General features: G+C 42.7%; 4 protein-coding genes across 7 annotated transcripts; 3 read left to right on the top strand and 1 right to left on the bottom strand.

The window, feature by feature from the left end:
- The first annotated feature begins 2,570 nt into the window (after positions 1-2,570).
- LOC143214893 (methanethiol oxidase) lies at positions 2,571-5,442 on the top strand. Its single transcript, XM_076436435.1, has 8 exons — positions 2,571-2,836; positions 2,905-3,074; positions 3,684-3,863; positions 3,971-4,274; positions 4,346-4,606; positions 4,681-5,014; positions 5,108-5,230; positions 5,303-5,442. Exons 1-8 carry the CDS (start codon positions 2,815-2,817, stop codon positions 5,352-5,354), a joined length of 1,446 nt encoding a protein of 481 aa, XP_076292550.1. The 5' UTR covers positions 2,571-2,814; the 3' UTR covers positions 5,355-5,442.
- Positions 5,443-5,570: 128 nt separating this feature from the next.
- On the top strand, positions 5,571-7,008 carry LOC143214920 (uncharacterized). Its single transcript, XM_076436486.1, has 4 exons — positions 5,571-5,994; positions 6,049-6,251; positions 6,352-6,516; positions 6,863-7,008. The coding sequence occupies exons 1-4, from the start codon at positions 5,932-5,934 to the stop codon at positions 6,915-6,917; spliced, it is 486 nt and encodes a 161-aa protein (XP_076292601.1). The 5' UTR covers positions 5,571-5,931; the 3' UTR covers positions 6,918-7,008.
- Positions 7,009-7,461: 453 nt separating this feature from the next.
- Positions 7,462-10,702, top strand: Metrn (meteorin). Of its 2 annotated transcripts, XM_076436450.1 has the most exons (4): positions 7,462-7,999; positions 8,090-8,285; positions 9,433-10,132; positions 10,435-10,702. In XM_076436450.1, the coding sequence occupies exons 2-4, from the start codon at positions 8,155-8,157 to the stop codon at positions 10,648-10,650; spliced, it is 1,047 nt and encodes a 348-aa protein (XP_076292565.1). In that variant the 5' UTR covers positions 7,462-7,999; positions 8,090-8,154; the 3' UTR covers positions 10,651-10,702. The 2 variants fall into 2 exon arrangements, with proteins under 2 accessions (XP_076292565.1, XP_076292564.1); XM_076436449.1 differs by having other exon boundaries at positions 7,463-8,285.
- Positions 10,703-11,663: 961 nt separating this feature from the next.
- Positions 11,664-16,504, bottom strand: LOC143214869 (uncharacterized). 3 transcript variants are annotated; one of them, XM_076436384.1, is made up of 5 exons: positions 16,010-16,504; positions 15,393-15,880; positions 12,781-15,335; positions 12,277-12,352; positions 11,664-12,193 (listed from the first exon to the last, which is right to left on the bottom strand). In XM_076436384.1, the coding sequence occupies exons 1-5, from the start codon at positions 16,056-16,058 to the stop codon at positions 11,861-11,863; spliced, it is 3,501 nt and encodes a 1,166-aa protein (XP_076292499.1). In that variant the 5' UTR covers positions 16,059-16,504; the 3' UTR covers positions 11,664-11,860. The 3 variants fall into 3 exon arrangements, with proteins under 3 accessions (XP_076292499.1, XP_076292500.1, XP_076292497.1); XM_076436385.1 differs by having other exon boundaries at positions 12,781-15,734; positions 15,806-15,880; XM_076436382.1 differs by having other exon boundaries at positions 12,781-15,880; positions 16,010-16,503.
- Positions 16,505-16,661: the final 157 nt, after the last annotated feature.

The following is a 16,661-nucleotide window of genomic DNA, read 5'->3' as shown; positions in this document are numbered from 1 at the left end:
AGCGTTTGATCGGTCGCCGTTGATTTAGCTGGCCAAAATTGTTTCTAATATTTAATGGTCCCAGAACGACAAAAACATCTTTTAATACTTTCTTAATATTTTGTACATTGTTGATGTACATTTTTAAATAAAATGCAAGGTAGGCAGGTTTATTTGTCTATGTCTACTGCGCCGTGTCGCGTCGTTGAACGCAATTAGAAGGATTAGAAAGCATGAGAATTCATTTTGACTCTCGGCGTGGAACCGTAAATTATACAAGACCACCGCGATACGATATTCGATTCTCGCGTTATCGATTAAGAAGCGTGCGAATATGCGGATGCGCTCTCAAATATACGATTTCGCGCATGTCGCTTTCCACGATCTCTGTCCTGTTCTTTTGCTTTCTGTTTTCCCTTGGCCTTTCTTTTGCTCGTCAGCTCCTCCGTTTCCACCACCAACAGCACCAACAACACCAACAGCACTGCCAGCACCACGAGTAGCAGTAGCAGCAACATCAGCCTCTCGCAATCGTCGTTATCGTTTCGCACCTCTCTCTCGCTCTCTCTTCGATTTATTCCTGTTTCAACCTTTGTTCGCCCTGTTTTCCTTTCCCTTCGTGTCTTCAAAATTCGTCGATCGGAACCAGACTCGGTGACGTGTGCAACACATCCCCGTATCCATTGCGCGATGGAAAGGTCAGGTCTGCTGCTTGAAAGTTTGGGTGAGCGAAATCGAGGCCAACGGTGCTTCTTCTACTTTCTTCATTATTTTTCGTTCCCGAACCGTAGTACTTTGATGAACCGTAGATTTTGACGAAATTTTCAGGATATGTTTAATTGAAACAGATCTACAAAACGTATTTTTTAAATTTTCAATATAGGCCCACATAAAAAAAGTTGTAAAATGGATCTTTTAGTATTTCCTCTACAATTCCGACCAATTGCAATTTTCGAAAAAATTTCTTTTCACATCCTGTAGTGAACTAAGTGCTCTAGCTTCCGAAAAAAGTTTGAATCGTATAGACCAATATTAAAAAGATCATCGCGTTTTTTAGAGCGTCCGAATATTAATGGGAGTCACTGTAGATGTTAGGGCTGTTACTTTTCCGAAGCTTCGACTCTTCGTAGATTCGAAGGAACGACGGGAACTTCGAACTGTACGAAGTTTCGAAATCTTCGAATCGTATGAAGTCGTAGCTGAATCAATCTTTTAGCTGTGGTGGCGTATTTTTTTCAAAATGCAGGAGTGTCTGTAATTGTATCAAATATAACTTAGCAGCAAAATTTCGAAGTTCAAAGCTTCGAAACTCCGTTTCTTTTAATCCTCTTACGATTCACTGCGGAGGGTTCGAATTTCGAAGCTTCGAAATCTCGATTCTCATCGTCTTCGAAGTTTCAGAAATCGAAGCTTTGAACCTTCGAGGGAAAATAACAGACCTGGTAGATGTTGCGCGCACATGGGTTACGAAGTAGGCACACGTACGGTGGATAATTGGTACGGGTGAATCGATAGCATCGAGGAATCTGAAAGAGATCGCGCGGAAGGCGACGATGGTGAAGAAAAGAAGAGAGAGGCGTGTCGCGACGAATGGTTTTCTTGCGCTCGACGTCGCGCATTTAATAATAGATGAAAAAAACGTGGGCGTTCGCGCCGGAAAAAGAACGAAAACGGGGAGCATCGGGAGCCGTGCGACCAACGTCAACGTCGAGAACGAGACGGACCAGCTTGCTACTGGAGCAGATCGAGCGTAAAACGAGAATACTGTACAGTTTTCCGTTGATTCGGTTCTCATCTTGTTCGCGCGTAACATTGTAGTCGCGGTTTTGAATTGCTAATCGAACCCGATTCGCGCGAGGAATAATATGATAATCCCGGACTGGAGAAGAGAATTATTAATCGTGTGTCCACGTCGACGATAACGGACGAGAAGAAAACCCAGAAGTACAAAGTTCAATTGAAATCGCGAGATGAGAACGTCGAGCGCAACAGCAACAATTTCCGACGACAAATTCTTCAGTCACGATGACGCTGCTGCGAAGAAGCCTTTTAGGATTTATAATCGTCACGACGATCGGATTGATCGCGTTGTTAGCTACAAGCAGATACGGTCTCGAGCTGCGCAAGAGAGACGGACTACTGTTAGAAATGATAGCTAACATTAGCAGCGAATTGGACAGATTGAATGCAGAGTATGATGGCATTACGACGCAAATGTATCTCGCTAAATATCGTTTGGCGCAACTGATTAGTTTGCATCGTGACAATCTTTTGGTTTGCGCGATACTTCGCAAGAAGCGCGATCAGTCTGCCGATAAAGCTATCAGCAGCAACAGCAACGATAACACAAGTAAAAACAAGACCGATAAGAAAGGACGATAGCGGAACGAAAGTACACCGAAATTTTTATCATAACAGAAGCCGCCTGTTAACATGTATATGATAACACTCTGATGATTAATGACTATTTTCTGATTCGGTCTGTTTTCGTAGCTTATTGGTCGAACGGTTATCAACCGAGCAATTTTCTTGCGTAATTGCGACGAGCATCAACGTGTACCTTCCACTCTTCGGAGTGCCGTTGCGTCGTTGTGTAGTTATCGTATAGTACCAGTACATTTGCGTTCCGAACAGAGGCAAACAGGAAACACCTTGTTGTCGGTTATCGGCTGCCGAAAGCTGTTTATAGGAAATATACACTCGTCTTCGTGTTTACGCGGATACGCCTGGTTGGTTGTCGACTTGTTCCTTTTTTTCGTACGATTTCAACAACGCATATAGAGCGTGTTTACTGTCCGATCAGCATCAGTCTCGATCCGAGAAACGAACGCGAGAATGCGGACTATGGAAAGCAAAGGTAATCATACAACTGTGCTTTTAGACTCGAACGATTCCGCGAAACTTAAAGGAAACAATTGATTCCAGGGCCAGGATGTTCGAGCTGCGCCGGTCCCGGTTACAAATCGCCGAAAGCTGCGATGCTCGAGGGCCCACGCGAAAAGTTGTTGTACGTTGTTTGCGTCCACACGGATCCCGAGAAACCGGATGTGCTCTCCACCGTGGACGTGGACCCGGCGAGCCCCACCTACTGCAAGGTAGAAACTGCTGCAAACTATTATACAATATTAGCAGAGTTGTATATAAGTAGACTGCGGATCTTTATGCATTTATGAAGAAATTCGTCAGACGAAATATAAAACAGTGAAAGATTGAAAAAATTCAAGAATGATGTAGTTGCTTTCAATGTAACAAAGTCGTTAAGGGATGAAATCAATTATTATGTTATTCCTGCTTCCCACAATCAACGCAGAACATTTTTATTTTGCATAAAGATCTGTAGTCTATATATATAAGATAAGAGCTACGATAAAATTTGCGACGGGACTTGCAGTTTATTCAGGTGCGTTCCGAATCACACCACAGTTTTAGATATCACACGAAATCTAATCACGAAGTGCAGTGCAATTATGAATGATACATATACTGCACTTTTTCAAGTGAAAATATGAAGAAAATTATATGATACGACCTTATCTTTTTTGTACTTTACTTTTTAATGCATCCCATTTTTTTTTTTTTTTTTGTTAAACCAACCGACCTGGCATCTGAAAATTTTCAAAAAAATGATGCTAGAACATAAAAGTCAATAATGCTACCACTGAAAATAAGAGTTTAGTGATTTGATTTTCTTAAAATTCGTGCAGATCGTTCACAAACTGCGAATGCTTCATGTCGGCGACGAGCTGCATCATTCGGGATGGAACATCTGCAGCAGTTGCCACGATCAACCGCGTAAACGAGACACGTTGGTGCTCCCGTGTCTGATGTCTGACCGCGTCTATTTCATCAACACGAGCAACGAACGAGCACCGTCCATCAAGAAGGTTTGTTCATATTCGCGTTGCGTTCCGTATAGTTGTCGTTTCTCTTCTTTATTCCATTCCATCCTATTCTATTCTGTTTCATCTGGTTGTCCCATCGCCGCGATAAGGTGTTGTCGCCGGCTGAGGTACACGAACGCGGGGTATCGACCTTACATACCAGCCATTGTGCGCCTACAGGAGAGATAATCATTTCTACCATGGACAAGCCGAACGGTGACGCGCAAGGCGAATTCCTTTGCATCGACTCGGAGACATTCGAGGTGAAAGGCCTGTGGACGAAGGGAGAGAGGAAAGCGGCTTTCGGTTACGATTTTTGGTACCAGCCGTATCACGATGTACTCGTTGCTTCCGAATGGGGTGCACCCAGAGTATTTAAACGAGGATACAAGATCACGGACAGCGTCGATCCAAGTTGGTCCTCGTATCTCTTTCTCTATCTTTCTCTCTTTCGAATTGAATCGAATCGAATGATCTTTTCGCAGCGATTTACGGCAGAAGCTTGAACTTTTATTCGTGGAGCGAAAGAAAGCTGAAGCAAACGGTCAACTTGGGAGATGACGGAGTCGCTCCTCTTGAAGTCAGGTTCCTGCACGATCCGAAAGCTAGCGAAGGATTCGTTGGATGCGCAGTTAGTTCGAACGTCCACAGATTCTACGAAACACCGGAAGGCGAATGGCGCGCCGAGAAGGTGATCCAAGTGCCTGCTAAGAAGGTCGAAGGCTGGATCGCTCCGCAAATGCCAGGTAACACAGTCTTCTGTAGAAATTAATTAAATAAAATTCTGTTCGACCGAGCTAAACAATCAGCCGTTCCGCAGGTATGATCACCGACATTTTGCTCAGCCTCGACGACAAATATCTCTACCTCTCGAATTGGCTTCACGGAGACGTCAGGCAGTACGACATCTCCGACAGGAAGAATCCAAAATTAACCGGTCAAATATTCCTCGGTGGATCGGTCTTGAACGACTCGAAGATTCGGGTAATCCACGACGAAGAACTAACCGAACAACCGGGCCCGGTTTACGTGAAGGGACGTCGATTTTACGGCGGACCGCAGATGCTTCAACTGAGCCTCGACGGAACGCGCTTGTACGTGACCACTTCCATTTTCAAACCATGGGACCAACAATTCTACCCCGATCAAGTCGAGTAAGATACGCTTCCGTTTCTACGTGTATAATAATCTTGTTTTGAATTGCGAATCGTTTATAAATTTACTGGTACCATACCTGGATGTTCTAGGCACGGCTCGGTAATGGTCAAGCTGGACGTGGACACTGTGAACGGTGGTTTAAAACTCGACAATCAATTTTTGGTAGACTTTGGCGAGGATAAAAACGATGTGCTACTTGCACACGAAATGCGGTAACGTTACACGATGTTTCTAGCGTGTCGAGCTAATTTTTCGGAAATTTATCATGATCGTTTACGTTTCAGGTACCCCGGAGGCGATTGCACATCCGACATATGGTTACCCGAACTTCCTTGATGCGAAAACCTTCTACGCGTATTGAGGACGATACCCGATCTTCTTCGGGATATCGCCAGTTGCAATAAAGATTAATTACTTGCTGTTATACCTTGTCTTAATGGTTCCTTGCTATCCTTTCTATTTTCTCGACTCGGAAGCTGTGCAGATATCTTTATATCTGGATAACTTTTACTTCTACCAGCGTAATCCTCGTGAAATTTCGGATAAGAAACGACTGTAACTTATTCCGTATCGAAGTGCTAGCTAGAGATAGGAGCACAATTAGCACACATTCATTTTTCATTAAAAACATGTTTCCCAAAGGGATTTTTAATGTTATTTCCTATCTTACCAACATAATCCGGCCGTTGATAAGTAGAGGGCGCCACCGTATGCTATTCTGGCTCTCCAGTCTCCAGTCGCTGTATCGTTGAGTATTTTTTATTTGTCACGCGAGCGGAATATCATCAATTATTCAAAATGAGACTTGAAACTGCTTATGAAAAACAGAGGAAAGAAGAGGGTCCATCGTGGAAGCGGAGATTCTTGAAAAAATTTCGCTTTTGACTAATAAGTAGTACGAACGTCTCGAAGAATGGATAAATACTTCTTTCGGAATAATTTTCCTGTAGAATCACGGGAAGAATCGACCAACGAGGTAAATCGATCTCGTAATAAATGTCACGATTAAGTTTCATTGGATAGCTTATAGTTTCAGACCAACATTTCTGAAACACGATGCAAAGGCCAAGATTACATGACGAAGAAACAGATTTTCGACACATTTCATTTTCTGATCGGACATTTGATTGTTTACCAACCGATCGACCCAATTCCGTATCTGTATCAATTGCTCGATGATTGTATACTTTTCCGAGCGGGACTGAAAGAGCCTCGACTACTTTGGATGGAAAGGTATAATACTACAATCTACAATATCTACATATACAGTCTATATATGTTAATAACATATATATATATATATGTAGAGTTAATCACGTAATTGATATCGCAGGCACCTGGATAGCATTTTTCGAAATCTCGACATCCATAACTCGGGATACGTGTCTTTAGATTCGTACAAATTTGCCATGAAACTGTTGAATATACATTCTTACAACCCGTGTCCTGCGGAGTGTATTCCAGGATACGTGAATCGGCAAACATTTTGCTCGGAAGTGTAAGTATACCTCATCTGTTTGGAGAACTTTTCTACATCGGCATTATTCTTCGTTAGTTATTTATCGCGCGACAATAAAAGATTTTGCACCTCAAATTTACCGCTTTTACATATAAATATTTTTCAATGTAAATGTAAATTAATTGTTGAGAAATTTTAAATTTCATTTATTGCATAAATAAACATATAATTTAATCTAAATGAATAAATAGTTAATTTTTAAAATTCTTAATGTGTGAAATTGATTTGCACAAGGTTGAATTTAACTTTTAAAAGGATTTGGACAATATATATTCCCGTACGTGCGCCGCAAAGATATTCACAAAAAGAATTGGTCTCGTTTCAGAATGTACAGCTTGGAATTCGTGCTCGCGCGTATCACGGACAAGACTACCTGTTGATCCTATATGCATCCCTCGCCCTGATAAACTCACTACCGGAAAAGCTACGAAAGTATATGTTGTAAACCCGAAATTGTCTCTACAAATCCGTGGAACTGTCGGCTACATGGTATGCTGTAAAATTGAAAGTTGGCGGTGACCGCCATTACGCGTTGCGACATAAATAATACATATCTAGATCTTATAACAATTACGTTAATATAACCGCGACTGTCGTAGCAACAACGGTAGCGACACGATATATATGGTAGTAGTGGTTAATGAAAAAAGGAGAAAGGAAACAAGCCGAGAGAAACGACAACGTTACCGGATAGCGCAAGTAAGACGTAGGAAGGGAAGAAAGAAAGAAAGAATGCATACACACAGAGCAGAACGATGCAAGTGGTGGAACGAGAGGGGAATGGATGAAGGAGAGAAAGAGAGGTGTAGATGGCGAGACTGAAAAGACGGAGCGAGGCGAGGCACGACGTAGCGAGAAACGACTTGCCGAGTCTGTAGCCGTAGCCTGTAGCACAAACACCATCAAAGGGACAGGAGTACTCGAGGATAGAGGGAGTAGGGAGAAAGGCGATCAACGGGGAACGACATAGCCGAAAATAGTTGTGCGTTGTGCACAAGCTCTGTAAACGGTCGCCGCAAATACCGACAGACCGTAGACGAGTATGTCTACTCGCGCGCTAGCCGAGATCGTTCTTGTGCGCGTAACCAGCCTTTCACGTTTCGGCGACGAGAAGCATGATCCTTCGGATATCATCGAACTCGTTCGTTGAATGCACGCGATCGTACGACCGCGCGTCTCGAACACAAAGTGTAGTGTATAGCAAGAAAAGTGAGTAGCTTTCTCTGCTAGGAGTCTCAAAGAGGCGCGAGAATAATTTCACGATCGATTCTCGACGCATCAGATTTCTACAAGCCGATGTGCTCGACCACCATGACGTTTCTACCTGCCGATAACGATGACAAACTTCGGAAATCGGATAGAGCGTCTCACATACGATAACGCGACAAGAACGAGAACGTGTTAGCGACTGTACTCCGTGATATACTGAAACTCTCGGAAACGTACCTCTGCTGCATACTTTGTTAGTCTCTCTATTTATTTGTCTACCTTCGTTCTACCCTCGGTCGAATTTGTTTATCAGTCTCACGAGAAGTTACGCGGTTTTCTACAGGAAAAATGCAAGTTGAGTTGCATAGAAATATTTAGCTTAAAGACGATTTTGGGGATTCACGAAAAATGAAACCGCTTGCGTTCGCCGTTGGTTTAATATCGCTGCTGTTACATCAATATGTTCACGTCGTGTCATCGGCCCCTACATACGAGCAAGGTGCCCTCCAAGCTGCTGATCAATGCGACTGGATTGGGAGGTTTGTTTTGTCATATTATTCGTTTGTTTTATTCGACGCGACTTTCACGAGCTCGTCGTCTCCCGAATCGCATAGGAGTACGGACATCGCGGCAAAATGAAATTGATGTAACATCTCCAATACTTAAATGTTTAGTAATTGCTTAGATACACCAACATACTTAATAATCTAAACATTACTTTGAATAATGGTGTAGCAATTTTTAGTGGTAACTCCGAGTCGTTACTCAAATGCTAAGGGTTAAATGCGACTGTTTATAATGGAGCGGTGACGAGAGAATAGCGGTGCACATATGTAGAAATAAAAATTACCGTACCACTCTCCTCAACGCTACGCTCACCTGGCCGCTCCACTATATTCCCGTAGTAACTACGGTCACCTCTAGATTTCTAGCTCTTTCTCTTTCTTGCACATCGTCATTTGTGTTGACAACTTTCGGAACCGTTTCATTACCTATTGCAATCCAGTTCTCTCCACTGACCATACAAACTCTGAGAAATAATTGTTCGTTGAATTTCCATTAACGTAATCATCTGCAGCATCGATCTACGTGGTCCGTAGTCTACGCATACACAATACATTCCGACTCCGATAACGGACAAGGAAAACTCGGCGACTTTTATTGAACGCGAAACCAGTCGCACGACTTACGGCCAGAACCGGTTTTCTCCGACGTCCTCTGAGCGAACTCGAAAAGGATCTCGCGCGGGCTAGCGTTCGATTTATCATCTCTTTCTTTGCCAAAGAAAGAGCGATTCGAGCCTCGCGCCGTATATGAACGGTTCCTCAGATATCCGTGGGCGTGTAGCATACCCATATGGGTAAACGTAAGGACAGAGTCGGTTAGATTTCGGTGAATGCTGACAAAATTTCTACTTCGAATTGTAATTAAATCTGAAGTGTCTGCTTAAAAATACTGCAATACTAAACACTAAAAATTGCTCTACCATTATTCAAAATATTGTTTGCATTGTTAAATATGTCCGTATCTAATCAATTACCGAACATTTAGCTATTGCATGAGGTATTATTAGTATACACGATTTCTAATTTTTAAATCTCACTACCGCGTGACCGAAAGAAAAAGAAGACGATGAAGAAGAAAGATAAACGGTTCACCCGATTAATCGGTATTGTTGCATTACAGCGGAGGTGGAGGGCGAGGTGTGCGACCGGTGTACCTTCGATGTTCGAGAGGGACCGTGGTTTGGCGATATCCACGCGGAGCATTGCGAGTAGTTCTCTCGCCTCCAGTTTTAATCGAATCCATTCCAAAAGTTGACTCGGACACGGTGGTATCAGGCGAACGAGAACAGAGGAAAATCGGTTACACGAATCAGAGTACGTTGACCGGAAACTTCGACGACGTTTCTCGACCATCTGGATTCCGAGCGTGCACCAAAGTTTCCGGTCCCGTCAGAGTGTATTTGGAGACTCGTGGGAAACTTCGATCGTTGTATACACCGCGAGATGGCAAGCATAAGTCGTCACACAGATGCTTTTACGCCACTTCTAATAAACAACCCGCGGCGCTCTACATCGAAGCGGAAGAGCAGCCTATATCCGGTGAATTACAATATGTTATATTGCAATACGATCTGGAGGTACGACGACGACGACGTCGACGAAGAGTAGCCAACGATAAGGACGGTAGGTACAGCTTGTACAACGAAGAGGAAGAAGAGGATTGCAGACCATGCTCCGTGGAAGAACTAGCCAAGGCCTACTGTCAAAGCGACTTTGTCGTTAGGGGTACAGTCAGCGCCGTTGAAAACCGACTGAACTTGGAAGCTGCCGAACTTGTCGTCACTATAACAAAGACCTTGCGCCGAGTCGAAGAAAACGAGGTACGATTTTTAACTTGCAACATCTTATCTCCGCCAATTTTTCACCTACGAATCAGACAAAACCGCATGAACCTATCGATGCGTGAGGACCTCACCAATTTGAATGATTTTTGGATATGTAAAACTAAACTAAAACTAAACTAAACCTTTACATGTTCGTGGCGGTTGGCTTTAGCTCCCGAGATATAAAAACTTGAATCTTGAATTCTTGAATCGTTGATTTCTACGGAACATCCAGAAATCGTCGAAATCGGTGAGGGCGTCATTCAATCTCTTGTGTTTCATATCTTCTTTCCCGACAGGGAAGCAACGATGTGGACGTCGTCGAGTCACACGATCGAAGAAATGTCCGCGTCCGAGTATCGAGTGCCTGCGACGCACGACACGGCCAAGGCGAATTTGTGATAATGGCTAAACGAAGACTCGGTGACCTTATTCTGGTTTGTGCACCAAGATTGGAGACATGGGCGGTAACGGTCCGTGAACTGGAAACTGCTCCGTGCGTCCTTCGAAGCTAGCTTTCAGTATACAATGGAACGTGTCTGTAAATAAATTGTATTTTCTTAATACTACATTACACCATGCTATACTAGACTCAACTCGACTCAACTAGATTAGCTAGACTAGATTTGAGTCCCATGACAATCACCGACAACTACTTTAGTCGACAACAGCATTATTCGATATTAACATCGTTTGACAACAACGTTAACCGACTGCATCTAACTTCTTATAGTGTAATAAACATATTTTTATACAAAGGTAAAAGTGTCAGTACAGAATAGCTAAAGAAAAATGTCAGCACCATCTTTAGAAACGATGTCACTATCGGATAATACTATCGTCGACTACAATCGTTATTACATTGAACTACACTACACTATGATACACTACACTACACTAGATTAGATCAAACTATACCAGACTACACTACATTATTCTTTTCTATACTTCAAGAATGCCGATCTCCGAACTGTGATATTGTTTTGTAAAAATTGTATCGTGCAGAATATACTCGTTACATACATTTGCTCCGCATTATTCTACATCAATTCTGCATACTCAACTTCATCGTTCTCCAATCTCCGTTCGTTTCTTACTTCGTTACCGTGCAATGGATAATTTCATAATCTCGTAAGTTTCCATAATCCTGTAAGCTTCAGAGCTTCGACGTAAACAGTACCGTTCCATGAAAAAGTTGTTCAACAGTTGGTCGGTAAATAATGTCAAGGATGTGGTTCAACTTACAATTATTTTATATCAGATTCATAGAATCGCACATAAACAAGAATTTCAATCGACGTTACATTTATCACTGGCTCATTCGAATCACACGACTGAACGTTCAATCAGATGCAAGCCGTTCACTGGATGGCATTCGAATATTTCGAGATTTGTTCTTCTTCTGGAATCGATTTCATCTGTGGAGTTCTCTTAGTTTCGTTGTCGATCGTCGAACGAGATATTCTATTGTAACTTGAGAATCGGAAATCAACTTGCCACGCGGTAGATTTAATAATAACAACGTGGATTAATTTTCAGTATGGTAAGTATTTATCTTTTTCTCATTCAGCAGTCGTAGTCGAATCGACCAGGTCACATTTGCGAATAGAAGCGAGCCCATGCGAACAAACAACGCAATGACATAGGTTACACACTGACACGACACGATACGATATAATACGATACGATACAAACATGACACTGCTACTCGTACGTGAACCGCGTTTATCGCGTACTCGTGTAAGGGTAATTAGGACACAATGGTAAGACGAGATCGTCCATGTTCGGTAGAACTACCAGTTTCTCAAATTCCCTGAGTAATTTATCCTCTATCCATTTGGTGATGTAAGCGAAGTTCACCGCTCTCTCGCCGACCGCTGGTTTCACGGTAAGAGTTACTTTCGGCACTGGTTTGAAACCATACCACAAACGATCGGATGGCGCCGGTGGAATGTTCAACGAAAGACAACCTTCTATACTCGACACTGTAACCATTAGGCGAATTTCGGTGTTCGAGACGCCCTCCATGGCCCTCCGCACGTACGATAGTTCCGTCGCCTAATCATTGCATAAAAGAAAGACGGATTTTCTCGTGTACCAATATCAGAATAGCTAAATATCAAAATTCAGAGTACACTTACGTGCTGGAAATATTTATTCGCAGCTATTCTGTCCACTATGCTGAGGAACTTTCTTCCAGACGATTGCGTAGATGGGCTGTAACAGAAAGAATCATAAAGCACCGCTTAAATTATATGTTATATGAAAGAACTTCATCGTCTTTCACACAGAGTGTTATTATTAGGCTGTGGATTTTATGCATTTACGACAAAAATGAGTATTTGTAATTTTAAAGCAGTGGACATTCCAAAAATATTTAAAGGCATCAATGTATTAGTTTCAGATGAATAGGATAATTAAAAGGAGAATACAATTTTTATTTAGCTCCTGTGTCCTGCAATCAATGCAAACATTTTTTATTTTTCATAAAGATCCGCAGTCTAGTTATTATTTTCTTCTGGAGACGTCGTTCAACGAAGTGTTTCCGTTAGTAATTCTAGACTATCATGTTCTTTCATATAACACGTAATTATCTCGTTTCAAGTAGAATGTTATTTCAAGATGTTACAGCTAGAACAACTTACGTCGTCTCCTTAGCTGCTGGACTACACAACTGCGAGCTATCGTCGTCTTCCGTGGACGTTTCCGGTGTGTCTTCCATGTCGCTATCAAAAATTGGCGACTTGGCCGCTGTCTTGTCTTTCTCCGGGCAATCCACGATGTTTCCACCGGCCCCACTGTCGCCGCCACCTCCTATAACGCTACTGCCACCGCTGATCGTTCCGGTTCTCGTTAATTTCATTAAATTCAATTTCGTTTCGACGGTCATGGTCAAAGATCCTTTGTACGTTATGTCGAAGTCAATCCAGAGACCCCTCTCGTTCGTCATCGGTTTTGTCGCGTTGCGAATGATGGGCGACCCTTGACCTATCGCTACCTCCGAAACTAAAAGGCACTCCATAAAATATGGTAGTTTTATACTAGATAATTTCCGTTGTATCTTATCCTGTATCAGATTTACAGTTTCTGGACATCTGTGTACATCGAATAATATACGAGCTATTAAACAATTGATCCAAAACGTATTGTCGGTGTACGGGGAATGTTCGTTCTCGAAAATCGAACCGTTGTTCTCCAAATGTTTCGCCATGTACGCGTTATAGGTGAGTTCAGGTACGTTTTCGAAGGAGTTACTGGTTGAGGCAGATAATTTTGATTCCGTGGTTACGGTTCGCTGTGCAGACAACGTTGTATTCAACGTGGACGATGCATCGGTTGTGAAACACGACGACGCATCTTGATTTTTCACGCGTCGCGTAGATGCAGAGGCCAACCTCCTGTACCAATCCTCCTTCTCGCGATCAGCCCTGGCAAAAACATATATTTTTATTCGGTTCCGCAATCTGCGACTATTCCGCCGCCTTTTTCGGGAATTCTTTTGTCCTCCTCCTGCTCCGTCTATCGTCTCCCACTCGTCTTTTTCTTCCTCCTTCTCCTTCTCCCTTGCCCCCTCTCTTTTCTCTTCTTTCTCCTCCTCACCCTCCAAACTTTCAAACTCTATTTTTATTTCTCGCATTTTCCTCTTATCTTCTAACGTTTCATTCTCATCATCTTCCATTTCGTCGTCGTCCTCGTCAACCTCGTCGCTCTCGTTGTCGTTATACTCGTCGTAGTCGTCGTTGTCATAATAATAATCCTCATCGTCCTCATCGTCGTCCTCATCCTCGTCGTCATCGTCTTCGTCTTGATCGTTGTCATCAGAGAACTCTTCTTCCCCGTCACCTTCTTCTCGTTTCTGTGCCTCCTTGTTCTCATAGCGATCCGTCCCTTCTTTCGCCAATCTACCCCTCTCTTCGTCTACCTTGCTTCTCCCATCTGTTTCAGAATTTGACCTCTTTCGAAATTTAACCTGCTTCAATATCATTCGACATTTCTTTTTCCTCCTCTCGACGAAACTATATCCACAACTGTGACACTTGTTCGCATTCCCGTTCGTCGTACTATCGTTTTTCTTCTCCCCTCCCCTTCTGTTGTTAATTCTGTTCTTCCCATTTTTCTTTATGCTTCGTTTACACGTATCCTCCACGGTTCCATCTTCCAGGACCCGCCTCTTGTATTCCACGTATTCGTTGTCAAATTCGTCGTTGTCGAAATCAGAATGGAAAGTTTCAACGTCGTCCTCGTCGTCGTCCAACTCGGCAGTGTCTTCTTCTTCTTCCTCTAACAATACCTCAGCTTCGTCAACGTGTTTTTCCTCTTCGTTTCCTTGTTTCTCCTTCGATTCTCCTTCTTTCGATTCGAGTATCGTATCCCCTTGGCCATTGCTCGTCGAATAACATTCGTCGTTCATCGCAGCCTTTAACATTACATTACAAACGTGCGCTTGTTTCCTCTTAAGAGTTATACAAATTGGATATTTCTTACTCCATCTCCGCCTTCTGGCCAGTCCGCAGGGAACAAGCTCTACCTTTCCTCCGGACAAATTGTAAACTCTCTTCTTAACGAACTTCAATTTCTGCTGCGTCTCGTCCCAAACAGCCTTCTTCGGTACTTTTATTCTACTCTCCATTATACGCAGTATACTGCCTTCCAATCTGAAAAATACGGATTTGGTGCGGGCCACGTGGTAATTTGAGGGTTCGTACCGGTACGGTAGTTCGTTTAACCAGCCTTGAAATCTCTCGACCACAGCATGCTCCTCCACTGCAGGAATTTCTAAAACAGGTACTACTTGTCTGTTAGCGAACGTATCGTCCGGCAAATTTGTTAAAATCGTTTTGAACCTTGTCACCGTGTCGTAGAAAATTACAGTTGCGACAATACCTGTTACAAGTCCAATCAGATATTCTGGTAACGGAGTAACGTAATAAATGCAAAAGACTGCGACCAGAGCAGCGACAGACCTGTATGTCAATTGACAAGCCAGTTGTTTCAACAAATGCGAAAAGACCACCTTGAAATTCGTTTTCGTCGAGGATACAGTCGAACGAATATAGGATGTTTGTTTTTGAACGCCAGCGAAGTTATCGGTGTCCGATGATTTTCTCAATGATGTGTCGCTTTTCTCGAAAGAAGCAGGATCTTTATCGGTCTCTGGAGAAAACTCTGATGCTTCTACGCCACTCTCGACAGACTCGTCCTGCAAACTTTTGTCCTTTAGACCTGCCTTTACACCAGAAAATCCTACGTATCTAACCGGATTGGTTCTTCGAAGAACTGTATTTGTAGTCGGTTCGTTGGTCTGCTTGTCGTTTCCAGTTTTATCGTCGCAGGGAGTAACGTTTCCTTGATCTTCCGAATCGCTGATGCTAGAACTCTCCGCTCGAGTGTGACCAGACTTCTTCTTGTCGCTTTTAATCTCCGACAGCTTCTCTTCGAAGGTCTTTGTAATTTTTCCTTTGAAGTTGGACAACATTTTCCATGGATCTAAAGAAGGCGGTGTGCCTTCCGGTATTACATTCTCCGCGCTGATCGATCGGCATTCCGAGTTGCTCTCGGTAATATCCGATTCCTGCGTGGATCTTTTTTCGGTACATTTCTGTGGAGAAGAGGTTAGTTTAGATGAAATTCTTTCGAAGTCGGGCGTTAATCTCTTCTCTTCGTCTGTACTTGGATATATCTCTTCGAGTTCGTCGTCGCTCGCATGGAAATGAATTACAGGAACCGACGTCGTAATAGGTTTACCTTATGGAAAAATAGTAGACGCCATTAGGAAATTAAATCCATCGAACCAACAATTTCTAATTAAATTACACAGGATAGACGCGAAAACGTATTTCATCCTATATCCTCTCTATATAGACTTCACCTTACCTTTTATCATAGCCAATGTCACTTTCCTCGGGCTGCGCTTGGTATTCATGTTTCGAAAATATTTATTTTATACAACGATCGATATACAAATGTTCTTACGTTGAAATGGATATTCCATATTTTTAATCACACGCGTCATAATCCTCGAATTGTTCGAACCAGTTATCTATGATTCACTTGTTTTTCATGATTGTGACCGACAACGATCGGACAAACAATTCGGTTCGTGATCCAAGTTTAATCTTCATGTCGTCTTTTCATGCACGTCCAACCAACTGTGCCGGCGACAACAAACAGACCGCATTTGCAAAACGATGTTATGCTTCTGCGCGTTACGAGGCTAACAATCATTATGACAATTCATTTTCAAAGTCACTACGTAATAGAAGTACCGGAAAGTGTTGATTCGTGGGTACAATTACTTCTTTTCCTTGTTATTACACGTATTAGCAGAATATACTCTCTGGTATAAGATACATATCTTATTCTGCCAAACAATCGTTTGACATATACACATACATTTGTATATGCTGTATATATGTATATGCAGAGGATATCTCTGGTATGCATTCCTATATGTTTATGCGTGTGTATGCGTATTATTGCGTGTGCATCGATAGATCGTTCTCGAACACATCTCGAAGACGACGGA

This window comes from Lasioglossum baleicum, chromosome 13 (genome assembly GCF_051020765.1).
Source record: "Lasioglossum baleicum chromosome 13, iyLasBale1, whole genome shotgun sequence".
NCBI lineage: Eukaryota > Metazoa > Arthropoda > Insecta > Hymenoptera > Halictidae > Lasioglossum > Lasioglossum baleicum.
Note: the sequence above shows the minus strand (reverse complement) of the source record. Positions and strands in the feature narration are given on the sequence as shown.

Excerpts from the sequence above, each read along its gene's own strand:
- LOC143214893 (XM_076436435.1), top strand. The coding sequence starts at position 2,815 with ATGCGGACTATGGAAAGCAAAG. Across the intron at positions 3,075-3,683 it reads CGAGCCCCACCTACTGCAAG|ATCGTTCACAAACTGCGAAT; the intron begins GTAGAAACTGCT and ends AAATTCGTGCAG. Across the intron at positions 3,864-3,970 it reads GAGCACCGTCCATCAAGAAG|GTGTTGTCGCCGGCTGAGGT; the intron begins GTTTGTTCATAT and ends CGCCGCGATAAG.
- LOC143214920 (XM_076436486.1), top strand. The coding sequence starts at position 5,932 with ATGGATAAATACTTCTTTCGGAATAATTTTCCTGTAGAATCACGGGAA. Across the intron at positions 6,252-6,351 it reads CGACTACTTTGGATGGAAAG|GCACCTGGATAGCATTTTTC; the intron begins GTATAATACTAC and ends TTGATATCGCAG. Across the intron at positions 6,517-6,862 it reads CAAACATTTTGCTCGGAAGT|AATGTACAGCTTGGAATTCG; the intron begins GTAAGTATACCT and ends GTCTCGTTTCAG.
- Metrn (XM_076436450.1), top strand. The coding sequence starts at position 8,155 with ATGAAACCGCTTGCGTTCGCCGTTGGTTTAATATCGCTGCTGTTACAT. Across the intron at positions 8,286-9,432 it reads CAATGCGACTGGATTGGGAG|CGGAGGTGGAGGGCGAGGTG; the intron begins GTTTGTTTTGTC and ends GTTGCATTACAG. Across the intron at positions 10,133-10,434 it reads GCCGAGTCGAAGAAAACGAG|GGAAGCAACGATGTGGACGT; the intron begins GTACGATTTTTA and ends CTTTCCCGACAG.
- LOC143214869 (XM_076436382.1), bottom strand. The coding sequence starts at position 16,058 with ATGAATACCAAGCGCAGCCCGAGGAAAGTGACATTGGCTATGATAAAA. Across the intron at positions 12,353-12,780 it reads CCAGCAGCTAAGGAGACGAC|CCCATCTACGCAATCGTCTG; the intron begins GTAAGTTGTTCT and ends TTTCTGTTACAG. Across the intron at positions 12,194-12,276 it reads CGAATAAATATTTCCAGCAC|GCGACGGAACTATCGTACGT; the intron begins GTAAGTGTACTC and ends TGCAATGATTAG.